The 27,484-nt window shown below is 40.1% G+C and overlaps 1 protein-coding gene across 1 annotated transcript in view; it reads left to right on the top strand.

Moving 5' to 3' along the window:
* Positions 1-26,747, top strand: part of kdm4b (lysine (K)-specific demethylase 4B) — a 32,952-nt gene extending 6,205 nt beyond the window's left edge. Inside the window, exons 5-22 of the mRNA XM_058072714.1 lie at positions 203-396; positions 2,990-3,039; positions 5,967-6,070; positions 7,389-7,526; positions 11,158-11,354; positions 11,439-11,686; positions 11,762-11,988; positions 13,383-13,503; positions 14,079-14,239; positions 15,456-15,660; positions 18,528-18,604; positions 18,690-18,745; positions 18,814-18,922; positions 23,370-23,558; positions 23,644-23,820; positions 25,070-25,189; positions 25,343-25,435; positions 25,808-26,747. Of these exons, the coding sequence (XP_057928697.1) occupies positions 203-396; positions 2,990-3,039; positions 5,967-6,070; positions 7,389-7,526; positions 11,158-11,354; positions 11,439-11,686; positions 11,762-11,988; positions 13,383-13,503; positions 14,079-14,239; positions 15,456-15,660; positions 18,528-18,604; positions 18,690-18,745; positions 18,814-18,922; positions 23,370-23,558; positions 23,644-23,820; positions 25,070-25,189; positions 25,343-25,435; positions 25,808-26,350 (3,009 nt within the window). The 3' untranslated portion in view covers positions 26,351-26,747. The remainder of the gene's footprint in view (positions 1-202; positions 397-2,989; positions 3,040-5,966; positions 6,071-7,388; positions 7,527-11,157; positions 11,355-11,438; positions 11,687-11,761; positions 11,989-13,382; positions 13,504-14,078; positions 14,240-15,455; positions 15,661-18,527; positions 18,605-18,689; positions 18,746-18,813; positions 18,923-23,369; positions 23,559-23,643; positions 23,821-25,069; positions 25,190-25,342; positions 25,436-25,807) is intronic.
* Positions 26,748-27,484: the final 737 nt, after the last annotated feature.

Here is a 27,484-nt window from a genome sequence, read left to right as displayed (position 1 = left end):
TACATGATACCATACAGCATCCATATCAAACTTGCGCGGGCCGCACTAACATTAAACTTTCATATCAAGGCGGGGGCCACAAACAAGGACCGCGTGTTTGAGACCCCTGACACGGAACTGCGTGGTTTTAATGTTGTAGCCCCATCTGGTGCTGGAGCCGCCACAAGCATTGTCAACATACGTACGCCCCGTCTCGTTTCAGAACATCCAAGAGTGGAACATAGGCCACCTGAACACACTCCTCGACATGGTGGAGCAGGAGTGCGGAATCGTCATCGAGGGCGTCAACACTCCCTATCTGTACTTCGGCATGTGGAAGACCACCTTCGCCTGGCACACGGAGGACATGGATCTCTACAGCATTAACTACCTGCATTTCGGCCAGTCCAAGTCTTGGTCAGTACTCCGGTTTCCTCCCACATTCCAAAAACATGCTAGGTTAATTAGCGACTCCAAATTGTCCATAGGTATGAATGTGAGTGTGAATGGTTGTTTGTCTATATGTGCCCTGTGATTGGCTGGCCACCAGTCCAGGGTGTACCCCGCCTCTCTCACTCTAAGACAGCTGGGATAGGCTCCAGCACCCCCACAACAGTATCACTCGGATACTGTGAACATCCAGCAGCAACACAACATTTTGGCATGACTACTATTTTGATGAAAAATATACTGAACCAGGGCCGGGTGGTTAGCACACAGGCTTCACAGCTAAGAGACCCGAGTTCAATTCCATCCTCGGCCATCTCTGTGTGGAGTTTCCATGTTCTCCCCGTGCATGCGTGGGTTTTCTCCGGGTACTCCGGTTTCCTCCCACATTCCAAAAACATGCTAGGTTAATTAGCGACTCCAAATTGTCCATAGGTATGAATGTGAGTGTGAATGGTTGTTTGTCTATATGTTGCCCTGTGATTGGCTGGCTGGCCACCAGTCCAGGGTGTACCCCACCTCTCTCACTCTAAGACAGCTGGAATAGGCTCCAGCACCCCCATGACAGTATCACTCGGATACTGTGAACATCCAGCAGCAACACAACATTTTGGCTCCAGCAACCCTTGTGAGGAAAAGCGGTAGAAAATGAATGAATAACAATGCGTAAACAGTAAATTGCACAAATAATTTAAATAATTTTGAATAAATAATAATAATTTTTCTACGTGTGCGTGTGGTCAGGTAAAACGTTTTACTTTATTATTATTATCATTATTATTATTATTATTATTATTATTATTATTATTATTATTATTATTATTATTATTATTATTATTATTATTATTATTATTATTATTATTATTATTACGCAGTTGCCACAGCAGTTGGTTTGGGATGGGGGCACACAAAGAAGATTAATGTGAATGATGTTATTCATCTTCAGGGCAAGTATTTGATTGACGTTATACTGTAATCAAAGCAAACCCCGTTTCAGACCCTCTCTGCACATCCATCCTAGTATATCGTGATCCCAATATGGATCATAGAAATGTATTTTACTGCATACATGCTTAGTTTAGTGTCATTGTATTTGATATGGTGTCCAAAAAACCAGCAGAAAATGACCACAAAGACCTTTTTTAGATATCAATAAACCAGTAAAAGCTAGGAAAACCTACCCGCCGCTGCGAACGTCGGCCCGCAGATGGCAGTGTGCCGCCGTGTCTCCCCATCTCCGACTGATAGAAACTTTTCCATATCATTTCCACCCCCCCCCCTCCCCGATGCCTCATTATTCTTCTGTCAGTGTTGTTGCCGCTCACTTTCATCTTTTGTTCTTTGTCTTATTTTGCACTTGACTTTTCCCTTCATGCCAAACAACCATCATGTTTAGACTTTAAGATTGCTTTTGGTTCCCAAATTGCATTTTTCTAAAGCGTTGCATGAAAAATAGACAAAATATTTCTGTAACTTGTGTGTAAAAAAAAAAAAATTACTTCACGTATAAAAGGTTTTTTTTTTTTTCTTTCATGAATCCAAACTAACTTAAAGCAATAACAGGCGAAGGTTGACAGTGCAATCAGAATCAGAAACGGTTTATTGCCAGGTATGATCAAACACATACTAGGAATTTGTTTTGGCCAAATGTGGCCCGCAGGACACTAGTTTGAGGCCCCCGCCTTGATATGAAAGTTTAATGTTAGCGCGGCCCGCGCAAGTTTGATATGGATGCTGTATGGTATCATGTACCCAGAAAAAAAATTATTACGTTTGATTCATGTTCATGTTAAAGGTTAAATAACTGTTAATAGTTATCCTCCCTATCCGTGTGGAAGTGGTAAGTTTTTGGCTATTTATGGCTATGAGCCGTTACCTTAACACTCCATGAGGTCAGCCACGGCATCACATGACAGACTGAAAAAAAAAGCTTCTCCTCCTATTCAGTGTGGCAGTGGTAGTTTTTTTGTTTTACTTCTTAGGTTTAAAAGAAACACATGTGAGGCTGACTGATTCGATTTTATAGATTTTTAAAGATAATGTACACCAGGGGTCTCAAACACGCGGCCTAGGACACTAGTTTGAGGCCCCCGCCTTGATATGAAAGTTTAATGTTAGTGCGGCCCGCGCAAGTTTGATATGGATGCTGTATGGTATCATGTACCCAGAAAAAATTATTACGTTTGATTCATGTTCATGTTAAAGGTTAAATAACTGTTAATAGTTATCCTCCCTATCCGTGTGGAAGTGGTAAGTTTTTGGCTATTTAAGTTTAAAGGAAATAACTTGACGGCTACCGTTTAGGTCGCTAGCTCTCTAGTTTGCGAGTTAGCATGTGTCTCGAGACCCCGCAGTTGCGCAATATGTTGTAAATAAAAAGAGTATAAATGTGACTATAGTCGTGTTTTGTCATGTCTACAGGGCTCTAATAATGCTTTGGTAATTTTAATCTGAAAAAAATAATTTGTCTACCCACCAACTATATGTGCTTTCTTAAGTTTTTATTATTTGCAGTTTTATTATTATTATTATAATTATTTTATTATTATTACTTTCTCTGCAGGTACGCCGTCCCGCCGGAGCATGGCAAGAGGCTGGAGAGACTGGCGCAAGGTGAGACCCTTAGGATTCTGTAGTTTCTTTCTATTTTTAGAACTTTAACTTTATTTTCACTGAAATACTTTTTTTAAAAAAATTTAAAAATTCAATCCTTGAGTGTTATCGGGGGGCTATAAGAAGACATTTTTTTTCTTTTTTTACTTTTTTAAAAAAGTTGGCCCGCGTGCCGCTTGTTTGAGACCCCTGACTTAAATACTTTTTTAAAAAAAATTAAAAAATTCAATCCTTGAGTGTTATCGGGTGGCTATAAGAAGACATTTTTTTCTCTTTTTACTTTTTTTAAAAAAAGTTGGCCCGCGGGCCGCGCGTTTGAGACCCCTGCTCTAAATGCAATATATTAAGTTCAATGTGTATTTCTATAATGCCTCATATTAAGTCACTAGCAAGATCTCATAGTGTAGTGTCGACTGGTCATATATTTTATCTGTTTTCATATTACCTGCATACTGTATTTGTATATAACTCTGGGTAAAACTTGATTTTGTTAATACTTGGGTTGTTTTATATTGTGTATTTTGTACTGCTTAACTGATTCTGTACTCTGTGCAATGCAAATTTCTCCACTGAGGGACGAATAAAAGTAAAATATCTTATCTTATCTTAATTAATGAGCAGCATCACTAGACGTAAACAGCACTTGGCATGTCGTGCCAAAGTGCGCCATTTTTGTTCACAAATTGCACGCCAAGTGCGTAAAATGTGAATTGTTGTACCGATTATTAGGAATAAGCATAATAAATGTTAGAGAATTGTTTCATGCAGAACTGAGGCAACAGGGATTTATTGATTCCTAAAACAGGAAGTACTGCAGGAGGACTTAAACCGCCTCGCCTTGAGGCAGAGGCCAAATGCCGCCGTCCTCTTTCCGAGCAGCTGGCAGTGGGTGTGCAAAGTGGGAGGCAAGGAGCACTAACGTTATTTAACAAGCACCCGCTGACCTATTAAAAGCCGCCGTCAGCGCCGGCTGTCAAACTGTTTACGACGTCCTAAAGAGACGCTTATGAGCGGCGTAGGAACGCCTAAATGGGGCCGCGACGACGGTCTCGTTACTTTGCAAACCCTTCTTCCTGCATTCGGTTATCAGCTATGGCGTCATTTTTGGATGCAGTCGGCGGAAACGGGCAGGGATAGATGTATGAACTTCATTTTCAAGCTTAAACCCACACAATGGTTGAGGTTAATGTTGGCCAACAGAGAGCCGCTGGTATTTTAATTGGGTTCAGTAGTCAGGCTGTCAGCCCATTAGTCACCTTCAACCAACTCCAGCAGGAACGCAAGGCTTTTTTTTTTCTTTCCTTATCTTATTTTGCATGCTAATAAACACTGAAGGAACAACAGATACACTGTTTGTTGTTACTGTCAGTCAAGGTTTTACCGTGTGGAATAGAACCCGCCACCCCGCAACCTCCATTCAGCCACAGACCATGTATAGCAGGGGTCTCAAACTCGTGGACGCTAGTTTGATTTTTTGATTTGCTTATTTATTTTTCTGTCTTATTTTGTGTCGAAAAATAAAAATTTACATTAAACATTTATTTAATAATTTAATAATAAATAAAAATGTATTTGTTTCATTAGTTTTTTGATTTGCTTATTTATTTTTCCGTCTTATTTTGTGTTGAATTTTTTTTTTTACATTAAACATTTATTTAATAATTTAATAATAAATAAAAATTAATTTGTTTCATTAGTTTTTTGATTTGCTCATTTATTTTTCCGTCTTATGTTGTGTTGAAAAATAAAAATTAACATTAAACATTTATTTAATAATTTAATAATAAATAAAAATTAATTTGTTTCATTAGTTTTTTTGATTTGCTTATTTATTTTTCCATCTTATTTTGTGTCAAAAAATAAAAATTAACATTAAACATTTATTTAATAATTTAATAATAAATACAAATTATTTTTTTCATTTATTTTTGTTTGTTTTTTGATTTGCTTATTTATTTTCCATCTTATTTTGTGTCGAAAAATAAAAATTAACATTAAACATTTATTTAATAATTTAATAAGAAATACAAATTAATTTGTTCATTTATTTTTGTTTGTTTTTTGATTTGCTTATTTATTTTTCCATCTTATTTTGTGTCAAAAAATAAAAATTAACATTAAACATTTATTTAATAATTTAATAAGAAATACAAATTAATTTGTTCATTTATTTTTGTTTGTTTTTTGATTTGCTTATTTATTTTTCCATCTTATTTTGTGTCGAAAAATAAAAATTAACATTAAACATTTATTTAATAATAAATACAAATTAATTTCTAATAATTTAATGTTTTATCAGAGCTTTTGCAAAGAACCAAAGCACTGAAAAAGTGGAGGGTATAGCAGAAGCATTGAAGACTATATATATATATATATATATATATATATAAGTTATTTCCTTTAAACTTAAATAGCCAAAAACTTACCACTTCCACACGGATAGGGAGGATAACTATTAACAGTTATTTAACCTTTAACATGAACATGAATCAAACGTAATAATTTTTTCTGGGTACATGATACCATACAGCATCCATATCAAACTTGCGCGGGGCCGCACTAACATTAAACTTTCATATCAAAGCGGGGGCCTCAAACTAGCGTCCTGCGGGCCACGTTTGGCCCACGGGCCGCGTGTTTGAGACCCCTGACATAAGAGATGCTACCAGAAAGCTAACACAAGAGGAAGGTTTAAAAAATCATGATTGGCTTGATCTCATCAATTTTTTGTAGCTTTTGTCGCTAATAATGCTAACTAATAATGCTCTCCTTAAATTACCAGAAGGGGGGCAGCATGAGAAGCATCCCTTTTTAATTTTTCCATAAGCACTTTGAAATATGATCCTCGTTGTCGGATGTTTAAATATGACTACTGGGAATCTTGTTTTTTTTATGGTTTCATCTGATTATTTGTGTTCCCCTCGCAGGCTTCTTCCCTGGTAGTTCCCAGGGGTGCGATGCTTTCCTTCGCCACAAGATGACTTTGATATCGCCATCCATCCTGAAGAAATACGGCATTCCCTTTGACAGGGTGAGCGGCATCATCCGAAAACTTAATACTCACGTTGATCATATTTATCGCTCGTTCTTTGTCGGAGTTTTCGCAGCAAATTTCTGTTAAGTTTTTACTTCTATTCTCAAGTTCTTGGTGCATTTCCTCCGACTTCCTGTTTAATGCTTTGAGATATTGACCCGCACACACACTCACACTCTCACACTCGCAGTGAGAAGAAAAGAAAGTTCCACTTTTGCAGACAGTGTGCCTTCCGACGTTCCCACATTTGCCCTCTTAGGGCATCATTACAGCATCGAAGGTGTCACTGCTAATGCGCCTACAGTATATTGCGTCAATGCTTAAAAATAGAACCTTCGCAGCTATCTGGAAAATGCAAGATGGTGTGTTTTGATACGGGGGAAGCCGCCGTCTATCGTTTGGAAAAGTTATTTCAAATGTTCCTCCGTGCCTGTCACCTTGTCTGGCTTGATGTGTCTCTTGATCGCCTAGATCCGGGCGTCACGGTGATAATGATGATGATCACTTATAAAGGACTTGTGTTTTGGGGGCGAGGTATTAGGAAAAAAAGTCTTGTCTTCAAGTGTAACGGAAAATAATTGAACATTTCACTCATGGGAAGTGAGGCAAAGTTACTTAAGCGCGTACTGGAAATGTGAGGGAAGTTTTTTACGCTTTACGGTTTTACGGTGTCCAATAAGATTCGAAACATTTGAGCGATTTGTCACGATCCACTTTGGAGAAACAGAATCTCTGAATACTCGCTGAATATAATAACAAAACGGACCACATTTGCTTGTGTACGCAACACTACAAACCTTGCAATCCAACATGTACTCGTGGTCCCGGCATCACTCGTTTGCTCGCAATTTGTAGCTGTTTTTTTGTTGATTTTTTTTTTTTTATCGAACTTCAGCATATGCCGCTGTGTTAATGTTCAAGCAGAAATTTTGCATTTGATCAAATCAAATCAACTTTATTTGTAGCGCACTTTTCCCGCAAAGACGTGCAACACAAAGTGCTTTACAGAATTAAAAACAAGGAAAAACAATTACTAAGAAAGCTCCTCCATACTAGACACACACACACACACACACAATCACACGCAAAAGTTGTTGATGAAAGTTACTTAAGATTTGTCAGATCAAAAAAAAAAAATTCCTGGTTCTGTACTCTAAGCATCATGGGAAGTTTGGCACTGTGGTTCTTTTAGCGTAAATAACAAGAATAAGTCATTTAATAATTTTTAATAACTTTTCTAGTATTTTTTGTTTTTTGTTTGAATTAGAATTGAATTATTTGAAGTGAAACTAAATCATGCTTCTTATTTGACCAGGTAACTCAGAATGAAGGGGAGTTCATGATCACCTTTCCTTATGGCTACCACGCCGGCTTCAATCATGGCTTCAACTGTGCCGAATCCACAAACTTTGCCACTCTGCGCTGGGTTGACTACGGCAAAATGGCCACTCAGGTAAGACGATCTTCCAAATCTTAGTTCACTTTTTTTTTTAACACATTTTTCCACCGGAACGCCGCCCGCAAAGCAGCATCACTTTTTTCGGTTTCTGAACTTTGTTTGCCTTCTTGCGCACATTCATGATGAAATTAACGAGCTACCGCCATAATGCACTTTTTTTTCCCACATTGCATCACTTCACTGTCTTCCTTCCCAATAGATGTCATTTGCACACATTGGTTGTGGTGACAAAATAAGAGCGCACCAAACAGAAAAAGCAGCACTGACTTTAATAAGATGAAGTTAACACACAACGTTTAATCTGCTAGATCAGGGGTCTCAAACTCAATTTACTTAGGGGGCCACTGGAGCTCGGGTCTGGGTGAGACTGGGCCGCATTAGGTTTTCCCCCCAAAAAAAAAAACGCATTTATTAAAAACAAAAAAATTTTAAAAACTTCGCTTTGGTTCCAATTTTCTACAATAAAAGCTCTGATAAAACATTCCACTGTTCTCAAATATCTTAATTTTTATTTTTCTACACAAAATAAGATGAAAAATAAATAAACAAATCAAGAATAAAGAAAATCAATCAGTAGTAAATAAATATAATAATAATAATAAAAATGCAAATAATAAAAACTTAAGAAACCACATATAGTTGGTGGGTAGACAAATTAATTTTTTCATATTAAAATGAACAAAGCATTATTAGAGCCCTGTAGACATGACAAAACACGACTATAGTCACATTTATACTCTTTTTATTTACAACATATTGCGCAACTGCAGGGTCTTGAGACACATGCTAACTCGCAAACTAGAGAGCTAGCGACCTAAACGGTAGCCTCCAAGTTATTTCCTTTCAACTTATATAGCCAAAAACTTACCACTTCCACACGCATAGGGAGGATAACTATTAACAGTTATTTAACCTTTAACATGAACATTAATCAAACGTAATAATTTTTTCTGGGTACATGATACCATACAGCATCCATATCAAACTTGCACGGGGCCGCACTAACATTAAACTTTCATATCAAGGCGGGGGCCTCAAACTAGTGTTGGCCACGTGTTTGAGACCCCTGATTTACAACATATTACGCAACTGCAGGGTCTTGAGACACATGCTAACTCGCAAACTAGAGAGCTAGCGACCTAAACGGTAGCCTTCAAGTTATTTCCTTTCAACTTAAATAGCCAAAAACTTACCACTTCCACACGGATAGGGAGGATAACTATTAACAGTTATTTAACCTTTAACATGAACATGAATCAAACGTAATCATTTTTTCTGGGTACATGATACCATACAGCATCCATATCAAACGTTAAACTTTCATATCAAGGCGGGGGGCCTCAAACTAGTGTCCTGCGGGCCACATTTGGCCCGCGGGCCGCGTGTTTGAGACCCCTGTGCTAGATGATTTGCCCTTTTAAAAGCCGACTGTATTGTTTGTCACCCAAGCGCTCCGATGCATAGACATTCCCTCTCGCATCGGAAGCCCGTGACTTTGCCTCTTGTACTCTCATTACGGGAAAGGTGAAATGCGTAATAGTCATAATCAAAATCGCACTGCGGAGGCTCATAAACCACGTCACACGCCAAAGGCTGCCTTTGCCACACAGAATTCCGGATATTACAAATGTGTCTGGAAGCGATTTTAATTTGCAGTTTCCGAATTAAAACTTTCACTGACATCACCTCCGGTGAACCGTATATTGTCTTGCGGAAAACTTTTCTTTTCTTTCATGTCACTCACTGGAAACGGTACTTCCTGTCTGCTTCTGGTTTGTTTACATTTTGTTGTCTTGTTTATGGCTGCACGGTGGTCGAGTGGTTAGTACGCAGGCCTCACAGCTAGGAGACTCGAGTTCAATTCCACTATCTGTGGAGTTTGCATGCATGGGTTTTCTCCAGTTTCCTCCCACATTCCAAAAACATGCTAGGTTAATTAGCGACTCCAAATTGTCCATAGGTATGAATGTGAGTGTGAATGGTTGTTTGTCTATATGTGCCCTGTGATTGGCTGGCCACCAGTCCAGGGTGTACCCCGCCTCTCGCCCAAAGACAGCTGGGATAGGCTCCAGAACCCCTGCGGCGACCCTTGAGGAAAAGCAGTAGAAAATGAATAAATGAATGAATGAATGTTCAACACATTGCCCGAGAATAAGAAGACTCAGCAGGAGGGATCACTGTTGCTGACTTAGCGACTTTGTCACTATACTTAGGGGGTAATCGGACCTATACACCCCGCCTCTTGCCTGAAGACAGCTGGGATAGGCTCCAGCACGACCCCCCCCCCCCACCCCCCCAACCCCTCCAGCGACCCTTGTGAGGAAAAGCGGTAGAAAATGAATAAATAAATGAATGAATGTTTGCACTCACTCATTAACACATTGCCATAGAATAAGAAGACTCAGCAGGAGGGATCACTGTTGCCAACTTAGTGACTTTGTCAGACCCCTATATACCCCGCCTCTCGCCTGAAGACAGCTGGGATAGGCTCCGGCACCCCCCGCAGCGACCCTTGTGAGGAAAAACAGCAGTAAATGAATGAATGAATGTTTGCACTCACTCATTAACACATTGCCAGAGAATAAGAAGACTCAGCAGGAGGGATCGCTGTTGCCAACTTATGGACTTTGTCAGACCCCTATATACCCCGCCTCTCTCCTGAAGACAGCTGGGATAGGCTCCAGCATCCCCCGCGGCGGTGGTCAGCTTCTACCAGACGCCTTATTTTAACGTTTGTGTCAGTCTACCGGCGTCCAAATGCAATGTCGCTCGGATATTGTTTTGCCGGGGGAGAGCAGCGGGCCTCTTGTGTTCTCGGTAATTGAACACATGACCCTCCATGCTTCTCGGCGAATGATACAACTTGAATTTAATACAAGCAAGCCAGGAAACAAAATATTTTCACTCGGCTCTCGTCCCCCATCTTGGTTTAATCTCTCTCCCGGTTCTTTGTCCATCATTTGACTGCTTCTCTTACATCTTATTCAACACTTGGATTAAGTCCTCGACTCCATACTTCTCCTTGTGTACAATGTGGGAAAAAAAAGTCGATATATCGGACTCTGATATATCGGAAATTCGCTCACAACGGACAGATAAAAAAGAACCGATTTTTCTGTAATGCATTTCCAATCAAAATTCATTGCATATATCGGATTTTTTATAACGGATTTCGCCTATTTCGCACAAAATCTCCAGTCCCGTTCCAATGCATTTCCATTAAATTTCCCTGGCATATATCGGATGGCCGCATCGTGGCGCTCCGATTCGCCGTATCGTGACAGGCTATCGCTATACGACGTCATTTGCAGCGTTTGCAGCGTTGCCTGCGCGTCCAGGTACATTGGAAACATAGTCAAGGAAGTGCCTTTCCGATTTACGCATATACCGGATATAAATCCGATATATGCGTAAAACGGACATTTTCCGGTATACGCATATAACGGATTTCGCTTATATCGGACAAAACCAGTGGGAACAATTGAATCCGATATATCCGAGGTTTACTGTACTTCGTAATTATGAGTTGAACCGAATGAGCATTGCAATACCCGACCATGTAGCGACATCCACTGTTTAAATCAGTCCTTTTTGTATTTATGTTCTGTATTTTTTTCCTCCATAGTGTACCTGCCGTAAGGACATGGTGAAGATTTCCATGGATGTCTTTGTGCGCTGCCTCCAGCCGGATCGCTACGACATGTGGAAACAGGGAAAAGACATCATCATGTTGGACCACTCCAAGATCACCGAGCTCAGCAGCCCGGAACTGGAGCGCTGGAGACAGCATCGCATCACATTCCGAGCCAACCTCTTGCGGAAGTGAGCCATATTCAATGGAATTTTTTGTTTTTTTTTTCCCAGGGAATAAATGTTATTTATACGTTCTTTCATCGCTATCCAAAGGGCCATGCAGAAAATGAAACAGTTCCGCCGTCTGAAGTTGGAGGAGGTGAAGGTACTGGCGGAGGAGGGCATCGAGTTGAACGCCGTTGAATACCAACGTCAAGTGGAGGAGCGAGAAGCCCAGCGCCGCCAAGAAAGAGAGGACCGCCTCGCCAGAGAGGCCATGATGACCCTGGAGGCCATGCAGCTGAAAGAAATGCAGGATGCCGAGGCCGCTTCCAGGGCGGCTGCCACTTCAGCGCCGCAGGGTAGGAACCATCGAGACCCCCGACCTTCCAGTCTTTTAACCAAATAATTCAACTGAAATGTCTTATCTTTGCCAGAACTTGACTCTCAACCACAAAACCCGAACGGCAACGTGGCGGATGATGCAGAAACCGCGATGCAGACAAATCAGGATGTGCCCATCACAGGATTTCAAGAAGTATTTGAACAATTTACTGCAACCGCCATGAAGAATTCAAGGTCTGCCTCGTCGGATCCCATCCAGGAGGAGAATCCCGCGGTCCAAAAAGCCGCAGACATCCCAGCAGACAACAGCAACCTGGAAGTGAGTTGCACTCTCGCTTTTTAGAACCGAATTAATGCAATGATTTTTTATTATTATTTTTTAAATGATTTTTATCACAGGTTCTTCTCACTGCATTGTCGTACATTAAGAGATAAGATAAGATATGCCTTTTATTCGTCCCTCAGTGGGGAAATTTGCATTGCACAGCAGCAAGAGTACAGAATCAGAATCAGTAAAAAATATAAAAAATAAACAATACAAACAACCCAAGTATTAACAAAATCAACAATTAATCAAAAAATTATTATTTTTTTAAATTAACAAAATAAAGTAAAAAAAACAACTTAAACTATGTTAGGAAAGCAGGAAGTGAACAAATGTAACAGTCAAATAAATGAATAGAATAAAAGAAAAGAAAACAAAGAAAAAATAAATAAAAAAAAAAATAAAAACAATTTACAAACATTTTATAAAATAAAGTAAAAAAACAATTAAAATTATATTAGGAAAGCAGGAAGTGAACAAATGTAAGTGAACAAATGTAAAGTAAAATAAATGAATAAAAGAAAAGAAAACAAAGAAAAAATAAAGAAAAAATATAAAAAAAATATTTACAAACTTTTTATAAAATAAAGTAAAAAAAAACAAAACGATAATTATATTAGGAAAGCAGGAAGTGAACAAGAGAAGAAGAACCAGTCATGATGTGCTATCACTATATTGACACTTACTATGGAACCCATTATGTCATTGGATGCTCATATTACCTCCTACTTCGGTACGTGACAAAACAAAACAAAAATAAATAAAATAAAATAAAAAAATTAATAAAAAAAAATATTAGGAAAGCAGGAAGTGAACAAATGTAAAATAAAATACATGAATAAAAGAAAAGAAAACGAAGAAAAAAAAATATATATATAAAAAAATTTTTACAAACATTTTATAAAATAAAGTAAACAAAAAAAAAAACGATAATTATATTAGGAAAGCAGGAAGTGAACAAGAGAATAAGAACCAGTCATGATGTGCTATATATATCACTATATTGACACTTACTATGGTACACATTATGGCATTGGATGCTCATATCACCTTGTACTTCGGTACGTGACAAAAAATATATATATTTTTTTAAATTAACAAAATGAAGTAAAAAAAAAAAAAACTTAAACTATATTAGGAAAGCAGGAAGTGAACAAATGTAACAGTAAAATAAAAGAAAAGAAAAGAAAACAAAGAAAAAATAAAAAACATTTTACAAACATTTTATAAAATAAAGTAAAAAAAAAACAATTGAAAGCAGGAAGTGAACAAATGTAACAGTAAAATAAAATTAATAAAATATTGCACGTGGAGCTCGATCACATAATGCACAGTGAACGGGGGTCCGGAATTACGATGGACACGTGTTGTTTTTGTCGCATTGTCAGGCCAGCTACAGCAAGCTGAAGATGCCGACAGAAGTTAAGAAGAGTCGACGTCACCCCCTCACCAAGCCGCCCATCCGGTCTCCTTTGTCTGTGGTCAAGCAGGATCCGACTGGTGCTGCAGGTAATATTGTCAGGGGGGAGTCACAATTTTTTTTGTCATGAATTCTATTTTTTTTTTTTTTTATTTTGCGTCTATTTTTTTTCTTTGTTTCTGCCACTTCACATTTGAAAGTTAGAGAAAAAACAATGAATTTGATGGGGGGTTTTTTGGGGGGCTGGGGGTCTCCTGATCTTGGGATCATGACTTCCAATTACCTGCTCTTAAAAAACGACACCCAACTGGAGGCTTGTCCTTCAGAAAGGGTGGCTGGAGGACGACACGAGGGCGATATCCTCCTGTGTCCTCTTCAGGTTTTAACAAATTGTCTGGATCGCTCGCTTCAGGGGATTCGCGGCTGGAATTCATTCTCAACCTTTTGAGAGCAAGTCGTTGAACCCCCCCCCCCCCCCCCCCCGTGCTATTTGCGTCCGACAACCAATTATATTTTCAAGTGCTGTCCCTTACTCGCCGTTAAAAATGTTTTTTTTTGCTGAACTGAGACATTTTTTAACCTTCTTCTATTCAAATGTACCGTATTTTCATAATTCTAACTAACGACGCCGTCACTTTAAATGTGTATTATTTACCACCCGCAGAGCTAACGTCACCCGCGGCACTGGAAAGCAGCATGAAGAAACAGGAGCACCTTTGGCAGAATCGATCTCCCAACTTCCTGGCCGAGAAGGCCTTCAACGCTGCCGTGGCGGTCCTCCAGCCACACTGCGCCGTCTGCTCGCTCTTCTGTCCCTACACAAAGGTACTAGCACACACCACACCGCAGGGGGTCCCACATATGAGTAATGGTTTTATTTCATTTGAACGTGCATCAGATTACAATTGAACGCATCACATAATCAGTTCACATTTCCACATGTCCAAAAGGAGTAGGAAGAAGCAAAGCTTATTAAATCCTACCCCTCCATCTGGTACTTTTACAATCAGTAACTGTTACATTTGTTCACTTCCTGCTTTCCATAATACAGTTTAATTTTTTTTTTAATTTTTTTTAATTTTTATTTTTAGATATTTTTTTTTCCCAAATATGTCAACTTTCTTCTAAATTTTCTTTTAGTAATATTATGATTTTATTCACATATTATAACTTTTTCCCCAACCAAATTTTCAAAAAATTACAAATCTATTTCATAATTTTACAACTTTGAAGAATATTATTTAATATTTCCAGTCATTGCTTCTAAAATAAAATGAAATAAAATGAAATATTCTCGTCAAATTTTTTTCTCAATATTTTGACTTTATTCTTGCAAAATTTTTCAGCTGATTTTCCAGTTTTGTTAACTATTTCAACTTTCTTCTTGTAAGTTTCTATGCCGCTTATCCTCACTAGGATTGTGGGGGGTATGCTGGAGCCTATCCCAGCTGTCTTCAGGCGAGAGAGGCGGGGTACACCCTGGACTGGTGGCCAGCCAGCCAATCACAGATAACACATATAGACAAACAACCATTCACACTCACATTCATACCTATGGACAATTTGGAGTCGCTAATTAACCTAGCATGTTTTTGGAATGTGGGAGGAAACCCGGAGTACCCGGAAGAAAACCCACGCATGCACGGGGAGAACATGGAAACTCCACACAGAGATAGCCAAGGGTGGAATTGAACTCGGGTCTCTTAGCTGTGAAGTCTGTGTGCTAACCACCCGACCACTGTGCAGCCCTGGTTCAGTATATTTTTCATCAAAATAGTAGTCATGCCAAAATGTTGTGTTGCTGCTGGATGTTCACAGTATCCGAGTGATACTGTTGTGGGGGTGCTGGAGCCTATCCCAGCTGTCTTCGGGCGAGAGGCGGGGTACACCCTGGACTGGTGGCCAGCCAATCACAGGGCACATATACACAATATGATATTTGTAATGAATATATTTATATATAATAACTGTGATAGAGAGAAGCCGCCAAAGTGTGTTACATCACATTTATCTTCTTACCCCCCCCCCGCTGCCGTTTCAGCCCCACCACGAACCCATCAATGCAAACGATCGTCAGCGGTCCTTTGTCCCCCGCCACGGGAATCGAACTCGTCCGATCGTCCCAGAGATGTGCTTCAGTGTCAGGGCCGACAGCACCGAGCCCCCTCCCACGAGCCACTACATTGGGGAGGATGGAACCAGCGTGCTGCTGTGCTGCTCCTCGTGCAACATGCAAGTGCATGCCAGTAAGTATTCAAACCCGTGGTAGTTTACCACAGTAGATTTTTACTACAGTAGTCAGTTGTACTTAAAGTACATTTCTTGATTCAACAAGGTCTGCGTTAAAACCGTCTTAAAACCGTCTTATTTGTGACCGGCTGACGGTACCTTTAAGGGCAAACGTGAATGCGATGCGAATGTCCTCAAATCATTCCGGCGGAATGGAAAAGGCTCCCATTCGAAACACGTCGCTAACATTTTGGCAGGTACAGTTTGAGTCCACAGCGAAAAACACTGATGTAACCGGTTCTCGTGTTGTGTCAAATAGAACACGACGGAATCGGAACAATTGCAGCACACACATACGTACCTTGGCTCAAAATAACAACCCCCCCCCCCCCCCCCCCTGAGCGATTACTATCCCCATCTGGACCAGGGGTCTCAAACTCAATTTACTTGGGGGCCACTGGAGCTCGGGTCTGGGTGAGACTGGGCCGCATCAGGTTTCCCCCCCCCAAAAAAACAAAAAAAAATGCATTTATTAAAAACAAAAAAATTTAAAAAACTTCACCTTGGTTCCAATTTTCTACAAGAAAAGCTCTGATAAAACATTCCACTGTTCTCAAATATCTTACTTTTTATTTTTCTACACAAAATAAGATGAAAAATAAATAAACAAATCAAGAATAAAGAAAATCAATCAATCAGTAATAAATAAATATAATAATAATAATAAAACAGCAAATAATAAAAACTTAATAAACCACATATAGTTGGTGGGTAGACAAATTATTTTTTTCAGACAAAAATGACCAAAGCATTATTAGAGCCCTGTAGACATGACAAAACACGACTATAGTCACATTTATACTCTTTTTATTTACAACATATTGCGCAACTGCGGGGTCTTGAGACACATGCTAACTCGCAAACCAGAGCGCTAGCGACCTAAACGGTAGCCTCCAAGTTATTTCCTTTCAACTTAAATAGCCAAAAACTTACCACTTCCACACAGATAGGGAGGATAACTATTAACAGTTATTTAACCTTTAACATGAACATGAATCAAACGTAATAATTTTTTCTGGGTACATGATACCATACAGCATCCATATCAAACTTGCGTGGGCCGCACTAACATTACACTTTCATATCAAGGCGGGGGCCTCAAACTAGTGTGGGCCATGTGTTTGAGACCCCTGATTTACAACATATTACGCAACTGCAGGGTCTTGAGACACATGCTAACTCGCAAACTAGAGCGCTAGCGACCTGAACGGTAGCCTTCAAGTTATTTCCTTTCAACTTAAATATCGAAAAACTTACCACTTCCACACAGATAGGGAGGATAACTATTAACAGTTATTTAACCTTTAACATGAACATGAATCAAACGTAATAATTTTTTCTGGGTACATGATACCATACAGCATCCATATCAAACTTGCGTGGGCCGCACTAACATTACACTTTCATATCAAGGCGGGGGCCTCAAACTAGTGTGGGCCACGTGTTTGAGACCCCTGATTTACAACATATTACGCAACTGCAGGGTCTCGAGACACATGCTAACTCGCAAACTAGAGCGCTAGCGACCTAAACGGTAGCCTTCAAGTTATTTCCTTTCAACTTAAATATCGAAAAACTTACCACTTCCACACGGATAGGGAGGATAACTATTAACAGTTATTTAACCTTTAACATGAACATGAATCAAACGTAATCATTTTTTCTGGGTACATGATACCATACAGCATCCATATCAAACTTGCGTGGGCCGCGTTAACATTACACTTTCATATCAAGGCGGGGGCCTCAAACTAGTGTGGGCCACGTGTTTGAGACCCCTGATTTACAACATATTACGCAACTGCGGGGTCTCGAGACACATGCTAACTCGCAAACTAGAGCGCTAGCGACCTAAACGGTAGCCTTCAAGTTATTTCCTTTCAACTTAAATATCGAAAAACTTACCACTTCCACACAGATAGGGAGGATAACTATTAACAGTTATTTAACCTTTAACATGAACATGAATCAAACGTAATAATTTTTTCTGGGTACATGATACCATACAGTATCCATATCAAACTTGCGCGCGCCGCGCTAACATTAAACTTTCATATCAAGGCGGGGGCCTCAAACTAGTGTGGGCCACGTGTTTGAGACCCCTGATTTACAACATATTACGCAACTGCAGGGTCTTGAGACACATGCTAACTCGCAAACCAGAGCGCTAGCGACCTAAACGGTAGCCTTCAAGATATTTCCTTTCAACTTAAATAGCCAAAAACTTACCACTTCCACACGGATAGGGAGGATAACTATTAACAGTTATTTAACCTTTAACATGAACATGAATCAAACGTAATAATTTTTTCTGGGTACATGATACCATACAGCATCCATATCAAACTTGCGCGGGCCGCACTAACATTACACTTTCATATCAAGGCGGGGGCCTCAAACTAGTGTGGGCCACGTGTTTGAGACCCCTGATTTACAACATATTACGCAACTGCGGGGTCTTGAGACACATGCTAACTCGCAAACCAGAGCGCTAGCGACCTAAACGGTAGCCTTCAAGTTATTTCCTTTCAACTTAAATAGCCGAAAAACTTACCACTTCCACACAGATAGGGAGGATAACTATTAACAGTTATTTAACCATTAACATGAACATGAATCAAACGTAATAATTTTTTCTGGGTACATGATACCATACAGCATCCATATCAAACTTGCGCGGGCCGCGCTAACATTAAACTTTCATATCAAGGCGGGGGCCTCAAAGTAGTGTCCTGCGAACCACATTTAGCCCACGGGCCGCGTGTTTGAGACCCCTGGCGTCATGTTTGAATTTTGAGTCACATGACTCGTCTTGTCTTGACAGGTTGTTACGGTGTCAATCCGGACTCGGTCGTCGGACCGTGGACGTGCTCCAGATGTGTGGCGGGTGCCTGGACAGTGGTAAGCGAAACCCCGATCCCCCGGAAACCGATGTCATGTCTTAACAGAGCCAGAATGTATAGCGCATTTGTCTGCCATTTTTCAGGAGTGTTGCCTCTGCAACTTGAGGGGAGGAGCTCTGAAGATTACCGTCGACAACCGGTATGCTGTGCAGAAAATCGAAATACTCGTGCAATAGTTCTCAGAGGTCATCTGCGTTGCATGTCTAGGTGGGCGCATATCATCTGCGCCATCGCTGTGGCTGAAGTTCGCTTCATCAACGCTATCGCGAGGGAACCGGTGGATATCAGTGCCGTTCCGGAAACACGCAGAAACCTGGTAAGTTCTTGCAGAAACAAAGCGAGTCAGTGGGTGGTGAACAAGCTTGTCTTGACTCCTTTCTCACTGCAGCTGTCTGATTCCCGTCTGTAGCTTTAGTCACTGTTCCGTGATCTGCTCTCTTATTCAGTATTATACATGTACCACGCCGTGTCGTATATTTCCCTTTCACTGACTCCGTGTCCATCACTCCCATCCGCTACTCTTATGGATGGGTAGGTACTGTTTTTCAGTCTCGGGGGGAGACTCTGATGCAAGTGGAGTTTTGGTCTAAATCGGGTCCTATACCTAAATGAGCTCATACTATACACAGAACACATAAAGATTATAAAAGATTATAAAAGATTATAAAAGATTATAAAAGATTATGAAATTATGAAATTATGAAATTATGAAATTAAAAAAAATAAAAATTATGAAATTATGAAATTAGAAAAAATACGAAATTATGAAATTATGAAATTATACCTAAATGAGCTCATACCATACACAGAACACATAAAGATTATAAAAGATTATAAAAGATTATAAAAGATTATGAAATTATGAAATTCTGAAATTATGAAATTCTGAAATTATAAAATTATGAAACTATGAAATTATGAAATTATGAAATTAAAAAATTTAAAAATTATGAAATTATGAAATTTGAAAAAATACGAAATTATGAAATTATACCTAAATGAGCTCATACTATACACAGAACACAAAGATTATAAAAGATTATAAAAGATTATGAAATTATGAAATCATACAATTATGAAATTATGAAATTAAAAATTATGAAATTATAAAAAAATACGAAATTATGAAATTAAAATAAAAAAATTAAATAATTAACATTAAAAAATAATTAATTAAAAAAATTATTATACAATAAAAAATAAAATTATAATACAGTAATAAAATGAATAAATACAGTGACAGAATTCCTTAGTTTTCTTGCACGATGTTATCATTGTTCACGTTAAAGGAACCGATCCTTTCACACGTTCAAAGACACCATCTTTAAACCTTAACGTTAGTCGTCGCGTTTAAGCAGCTTGAATAAACAAACATATAAATAAACAGTATAGTAGTCATAGTAATAATAATTAATAGTAATAAATAGTTTCAGTATGTGGAATCAAACTATGGAATGGAATCATTCATTCATTCGTCAATTCATTGCTTTAATTCAAAATACACCGCCAAATGTTGCAGGATATTTAGCGCAGTATGTTTGAAGTATCTGTAGTATTACTTAGTACTTAGCTAGTATACGCTCCCAATTTTTTTTTTCTCTGTAGCTTGAATGTCATTTTAGAATCGTGACATAAAAGCAATCTTCACTGGCTAAATGTACTGCAAAAAAGGCCAGTAAGGATAATTCGTAATGCCGCCTACAGAGAACATACTAACTCCTTATTTCTAAAATGACAAATACTTCAACTTGCTGATATACGTAGTTTAACTTCAAACAACTAAAATAATGCATAAGGCTAAAAATAACCAATTAGCACTTTTATGCTAGCCATAGCATTTCAGTATGTGGAATCAAACTATGGAATGGATTCATTCAATTTTTCATTACAAAGATATTTCAAGAAAACAACCTGACCGGGTCATTTTTGACCCACTTATGGAAGGTTGGGGTAGTAACACAAAAACTAAAATTTCTTAAAATGTATAAAAGATAAGTTAAAAATGTGAATGGCATGATATCAAAAACATGTTTTTTGAGGAATACCTGGAATTTGAAATGATGAAAAATTTAATTATGAAGATATTTCAAGAAAACAACCTGACCGGGTCATTTTTGACCCACTTATGGAAGGTTGGGGTAGTAACACAAAAACTAAAATTTCTTAAAATGTATAAAAGATAAGTTAAAAATGTGAATGGCATGATATCAAAAACATGTTTTTTGAGGAATACCTGGAATTTGAAATGATGAAAAATTTAATTATGAAGATATTTCAAGAAAACAACCTGACCGGGTCATTTTTGACCCACTTATGGAAGGTTGGGGTAGTAACACAAAAACTAAAATTTCTTAAAATGTATAAAAGGTAAGTTAAAAATGTGAATGGCATGATATTAATTTTTCTTTTTAGGAATACCTGGAATATGAAATGATATTTTTTTTCATTACAAAGATATTTCAAGAAAACAACCTGACCGGGTCATTTTTGACCCACTTATGGAAGGTTGGGGTAGTAACACAAAAACTAAAATTTCTTAAAATTTATAAAAGGTAAGTTAAAAATGTGAATGCCATGATATCAAAAACATGTTTTTTTAGGAATACCTGGAATATGAAATGATAAAAAAAATTTCATTATGAAGATATTTCAAGAAAACAACCTGACCGGGTCATTTTTGACCCACTTATGGAAGGTTGGGGTAGTAACACAAAAACTAAAATTTCTTAAAATGTATAAAAGGTAAGTTAAAATGTGAATGGCATGATATTTAAAAACACGTTTTTTTTAGGAATACCTGGAATATGAAATGATAAAAATTTTTCATTACAAATATATTTCAAGAAAACAACCTGACCGGGTCATTTTTGACCCACTTATGCATCTAAGGGTTACGGTGGAGACAAATTTCCCGATTGATGATTTTGCCACTGAACGCAACTCGTCTCCTTCTTTCCTTTTTTCTCTATGTCGCCCCCTCCATTGCCTTTAAATCTCAATCCCACTTCATAGACGAGCGTATTGCTTGCTGCGGCATAATCACATATCCACAAATAATGTCACCCCACCCCCCCGTCCCCCCCCGTCTCTATTCTCTGAATAATCTATCAAAGACACACTGGGTGACATTTACAGCCGAGCGCTGTCAAAGCAGGTTTTCCCCCCAGCTCGTCTTAAAAGATCAAGAGACAAAGCTCTCGGTTCTAATGATTCAGACGACGGACCCGATCGTGTGTGAACACGCAATTTTAGAAGCAATTATCATTATTTTGCCTCACACGTTGGGGTGAAAAATCTATACAATATTACCAGGAATGTTGACTCTGCAGCTAAAAACGTCGTCTCAAACGTCTTATAATATCTATAAAAAATGATCATCTGAATGATTGAACAATGTCTCCTACATTGCTGCTACATCCCGGTGACTTGCAAGAAGTATAACTGCAAAGGGAATTGAACAAGTCCATTTATTATTGTGAAGCAAGACAACGTACGCGGCGAGGTAACGATTGTGAGGCACACCCGAGGACACTTGGTTGTATTGAAAACATAAATTTACTCTCTGGTACTTGTTCTACCCTCCTCCTTGCATGTTTCTCGCTTATTTTCTGGGGGGCCAAATGTGGCCCGCAGGACACTAGTTTGAGACCCCCGCCTTGATATGAAAGTTTAATGTTAAAGTTTGATATGGATGCTGTATGGTATCATGTACCCAGAAAAAATGATTACGTTTGATTAATGTTCATGTTAAAGGTTAAATAACTGTTAATAGTTATCCTCCCTATCCGTGTGGAAGTGGTAAGTTTTTGGCTATTTAAGTTTAAAGGAAATAACTTGGAGGCTACCGTTTAGGTCGCTAGCTCTCTAGTTTGCGAGTTAGCATGTGTCTCAAGACCCTGCAGTTGCGCAATATGTTGTAAATAAAAAGAGTATAAATGTGACTATAGTCGTTTTTTCTCAATATTTTGACTTTATTCTTGCAAAATTACAGCTGATTTTCCAGTTCTGTTAACTATTTCAACTTTCTTCTTGTAAGTTTCTATGCCGCTTAGCCTCACTAGGATTGTGGGGGTATGCTGGAGCCTATCCCAGCTGTCTTGGGGCGAGAGGCGGGGTACACCCTGGACTGGTGGCCAGCCAGCCAATCACAGGGCACATATAGACAAACAACCATTCACACTCACATTCATACCTATGGACAATTTGGAGTGGCTAATTAACCTAGCATGTTTTTTTGAATGTGGGAGGAAACCGGAGTACCCGGAGAAAACCCACGCAAGCACGGGGAGAACATGCAAACTCCACACAGAGATGGCCGAGGGTGGGAAGAGACAAAATAAGAAGCCAAAAAGTTACCACTTCCACACAAAATAGGAGGAGAACTCATTCATTCATTCATCCATTTTTTACCGCTTATCCTCACAAGGGTCGCGGGGGTGCTGGAGCCTATCCCAGCTGTCTTCGGGCAAGAGAGAGGCGGGGTACACCCTGGACTGGTGGCCAGCCAATCACAGGGCACATATAGACAAACAACCATTCACACTCACATTCATACCTATGGACAATTTGGAGTCGCTAATTAGCCTAGCATGTTTTTGGAATGTGGGAGGAAACCGGAGTACCCGGAAGAAAACCCACGCATGCACGGGGAGAACATGCAAACATCACACAGAGGGTGGAATTGAACCCTGGTCTCCTAGCTCTGAGGTCTGCGCGCTAACCACATGACGCTAACTTCCTTGTCCTTCTTTCCCGTTTTCCAGGTGTGTGTGTTCTGCCACGGCAAAAATGTCAGCCAGAACCGAGGCGCGTGCATCCAGTGCTCCAACGAGAACTGCGCCACATCTTTCCACGTCACCTGCGCCCAAATTGCCGGCGTTGTCATGACACCCGCCGACTGGCCCTACGTGGTGTCGGTCATCTGCCACCGACACAGAAAGGTCATTCCGAAGGTACGTACTATTCGGGAATCGCGCTACACGGGAAAGATTAAATATGACGGGGGTATATTATCGATTTTGAAATCTTGTTTTTCAGTCTCGGGCGCCCGTCAAAACTCCCAGTGGTCCGACCCTGGGTCAGCGGGTGATTGGCCGCAACACCGACAGCTGGTTTTACCATTGTGTCATCATCGGCATGGCGACACAAACTTTCTACGAGGTCAACTTCTACGACGGCTCCTACTGCGACAACCTGCATCCAGAAAACATTATAGTGAGTACCGAGACTCATCTTAGATGTAAGCCGAAGCTAGCTGGGATAGGCTCCAGCATACCCCCACAACAGTATCACTCGGATACTGTGAACATCCAGCAGCAACACAACATTTTGGCATGACTACTATTTTGATGAAAAATATACTGAACCAGGGCTGCACAGTGGGCAAGTGGTTAGCACACAGGCTTCACAGCTTGGAGACCCGAGTTCAATTCCACCCTCGGCCGTCTCTGTGTGGAGTTTGCATGTTCTCCCCGGGTTTTCTCCGGTTTCCTTCCACATTCCAAAAACATGCTAGGTTAATTAGCGACTCCAAATTGTCCATAGGTATGAATGTGAGTGTGAATGGTTGTTTGTCTATATGTGCCCTGTGATTGGCTGGCTGGCCACCAGTCCAGGGTGTACCCCGCCTCTCTCGCCCTGAAGACAGCTGGGATAGGCTCCAGCACCCCTGCGACCCTCGTGAGGATAAGCGGTAGAAAATGGATTTCTCCTCCTATTTTGTGTGGAAGTGGTAACTTTTTGGCTTCTTATTTCGTCTTTCCCCACCCTCGACCATCTCTGCGTGGAGTTTGCATGTTCTCCCCGTGCATGCGTGGGTTTTCTCCGGGTACTCCGGTTTCCTCCCACATTCCAAAAACATGCTAGTTTGCTAACATGCTAAACATGCTAACTGGCGACTCCAAATTGTCCATAGGTATGAATGTGAGTGTGAATGGTTGTTTGTCTATATGTGCCCTGTGATTGGCTGGCTGGCCACCAGTCCAGGGTGTACCCCGCCTCTCTCGCCCGAAGACAGCTGGGATAGGCTCCAGCACCACCGCGACCATCGTGAGGAAAAAGCGGTAGAAAATGAATGAATGAATAAACCGCAGGGGCGGCACGGCGGTCTAGTGGTTAGCGCTCAGACCTCACAGCTAGGAGACCAGGGTTCAATTCCACCCTCAGCGATCCCTGTGTGGAGTTTGCATGTTCTCCCCGTGCATGCGATGGTTTTCTCCGGGTATAAAACATGCTAGGTTAATTAGCGACTCCAAATTGTCCATAGGTATGAATGTGAGTGTAAATGGTTGTTTGTCTATATGTGCCCTGTGATTGGCTGGCCACCAGTCCAGGGTGTATCCCGCCTCTCGCCCAAAGACAGCTGGGATAGGCTCCAGCACCCCAGGGAAGAAAAAGCGGTAGAAAATGAATGAATGAATAAACCGCATTTAGTGTAACACACCTCTCATCTTTTCCCCCTCAGAGTCACGACTGCTTGCGTGCTGGCCCTCCTGACGCGGGGGAGTTGATCGTGGTCAGAACCCAGGACGGTCAGGACCAGAATGCTTACTTTGTCAAACAGCACGTCCACAAGGTCTACCAGGTGAATAAGCCCACGTTATTTGACGCTCAATGATTATTTGGCATGCCGCCATTCTTCTTCAGTGATGAGGACGACACACAAGTGTGGTGGTGGTGGTGGTGACGCTGTTGTTGTCATCGCAGTAATCCCCAATGTTCAATTTCGTGTGCCCAGGTTGAGTTTCAGGACAAGAGTCAGCAGTTGTTAAAGCATTCAGAGATTCATCTGCTGGACCAGGAACTGCCCAAGAGGGTCCGGACCCGCCTTGTGAGTATTCAAAATAGTAGTCATGCCAAAATGTTGTGTTGCTGCTGGATGTTCACAGTATCCGAGTGATACTGTTGTGGGGGTGCTGGAGCCTATAAATTCTTTATTTTTACAAAAAAATGTGCTTCAATTTAATATTTTTTTTACTTTGAAAATTCTTTATTTTTACAAAAAAATGTGCTTCAATTTAATATTTTTTTTACTTTGAAATTTTTTTATTTTTACAAAAAATGTGCTTCAATTTAATATTTTTTTTTACTATTTTTTGACTAATATTATTCAATCATAAAACAGTATGATTTATTAATACAATTATGAAAAATGGTGAGTCAGTCTGTGAAATTCCAACCTGTGTACCCGTTTTGTTTTCAGGCCATCCCCATGTCCCAGGAGGACCCTTCCTCAGCAGACGGAGCCGGAGCGGCCAAACGCCGCCGCCTGCCCTCCACCCCCACCCCGCACACAGCCGAGGCCCCCATGGAGACGACGCCCGCCCCGCAGAAGACCGCCCCGGCCGCCGCACCAGCACCGCTTAACAGTATCATCAACCTCCCACCCCCGCAGCTTCTAAGCCACGTCAGCGTGACCACGTCTGTGCCCGGCGCCCCCGCCGTTGCCATCCCGTCGCGTCCCGACGCTCCGATGGACACCACCCGCTCCTTGCCTCACGCCCCGACAGACTCCAAGTTGACCCCGGACCCCACGTTGGCCGCGCACCCCAACCCTTTTCAGTGCCAGTTGAACTCTGATCCCCTCCTGTCTGCGGCGTCCCCGCCGGCGCCCGCGCCCCCGCCAACCCAACCCCCGCGGCACATGTCTGACAGCTACACTCCTAGCAGCGGCTACGTCTCATACATGGAGACTCTCCTGCATTCACACTTCCCCCAGGACGAGGGCCCCGGGACCCTGTTTTAGTGCGGGACGGACGTAAACAAACATGTCGCACCAGCTCGGGAAAAAAAAAAAACAACACAAATTTTTAATGCATGTTACTCTTTTTTTTTTTTTTTTTTTGATGAGATTGCAGTGTAGCTTCAGCACAGAGCTTTTTTTTATTTCTATATATATTTTTTTGCTATTATTATTATTATTATTATTATTATTATTAATTGTGGTTTGATATTCCTCAGCAGTTGGATGTGTTTTTTTTTTGCTAATTCTTTTCCCATCTTTAATATAAGTATCTCTGGGTGGTATCAACTTTGTACCTCGTCGCGTTTATTATTCGATAACGGCACGTTTTGTGAGACGGGGGGAAACAGGAAGCTAATTGTTATTCCCAGTCTCTTACTTTTTTTTTTTTTTTTTTAATCTAAACTCAAGCAACCAGCAACAAATAACTATTTTTCAGTCATTTTCTGTCATGTGATATATATATATATACACATATATATATATTTGGTTTGCTGTTGTTGCAAGAACTGTATTGTGGATTACACTCAGTATTTAAATGTCTTCGATATTTAAAGAATTATAATAGAAGAAAGCATATCCAATGCAAAAAAACATGTAGTCAGTGCGCCGATGTCTTGACGCTAGTCGACAAAAAATGGCTCCCACTCGCAAAACTCGTCTCAGGGTTCCTACTTTCCTCCCCCCCCAAAAAAAAAAAATCAACAGGCAGTCGTCGGAACTTGCTTTGTACTGCTAAGTATTGCTCCAGTACTAATTGTTTGTTCTCCTATTAGCGGAAATGATTACATTTATCAATTAAGAATATTGTACTTTCATATATATAAAGATAGGAACCCCGAAAAGTATGAACAATATTGTTAAAAATGCAATGTATAAAATCTATGTACTTTTTTTTTTTTTCTAGTTCATCAGTCCGCAAACTTGGCCATTTCCAAAAGTAATAATAATAATAATAATTTTTTACAGTTACCTTGGCTGATCAACGCCGTTTGTACCGATTCTAACGTTTGTTTTTTTTTTTCTATGGCCATTTTTTGTGCTGCAGAGATCTTAAAACTACTGATGGACTCACCTTGTCACCTTGTCACCTTGTCACCTTGTACATAGCACAGGTCTCGTGTATTGTGATATGAA

This window comes from Doryrhamphus excisus, chromosome 5, assembly GCF_030265055.1.
Source record: "Doryrhamphus excisus isolate RoL2022-K1 chromosome 5, RoL_Dexc_1.0, whole genome shotgun sequence".
NCBI classification, from domain to species: Eukaryota; Metazoa; Chordata; class Actinopteri; order Syngnathiformes; family Syngnathidae; genus Doryrhamphus; species Doryrhamphus excisus.
Note: the sequence above shows the minus strand (reverse complement) of the source record. Positions and strands in the feature narration are given on the sequence as shown.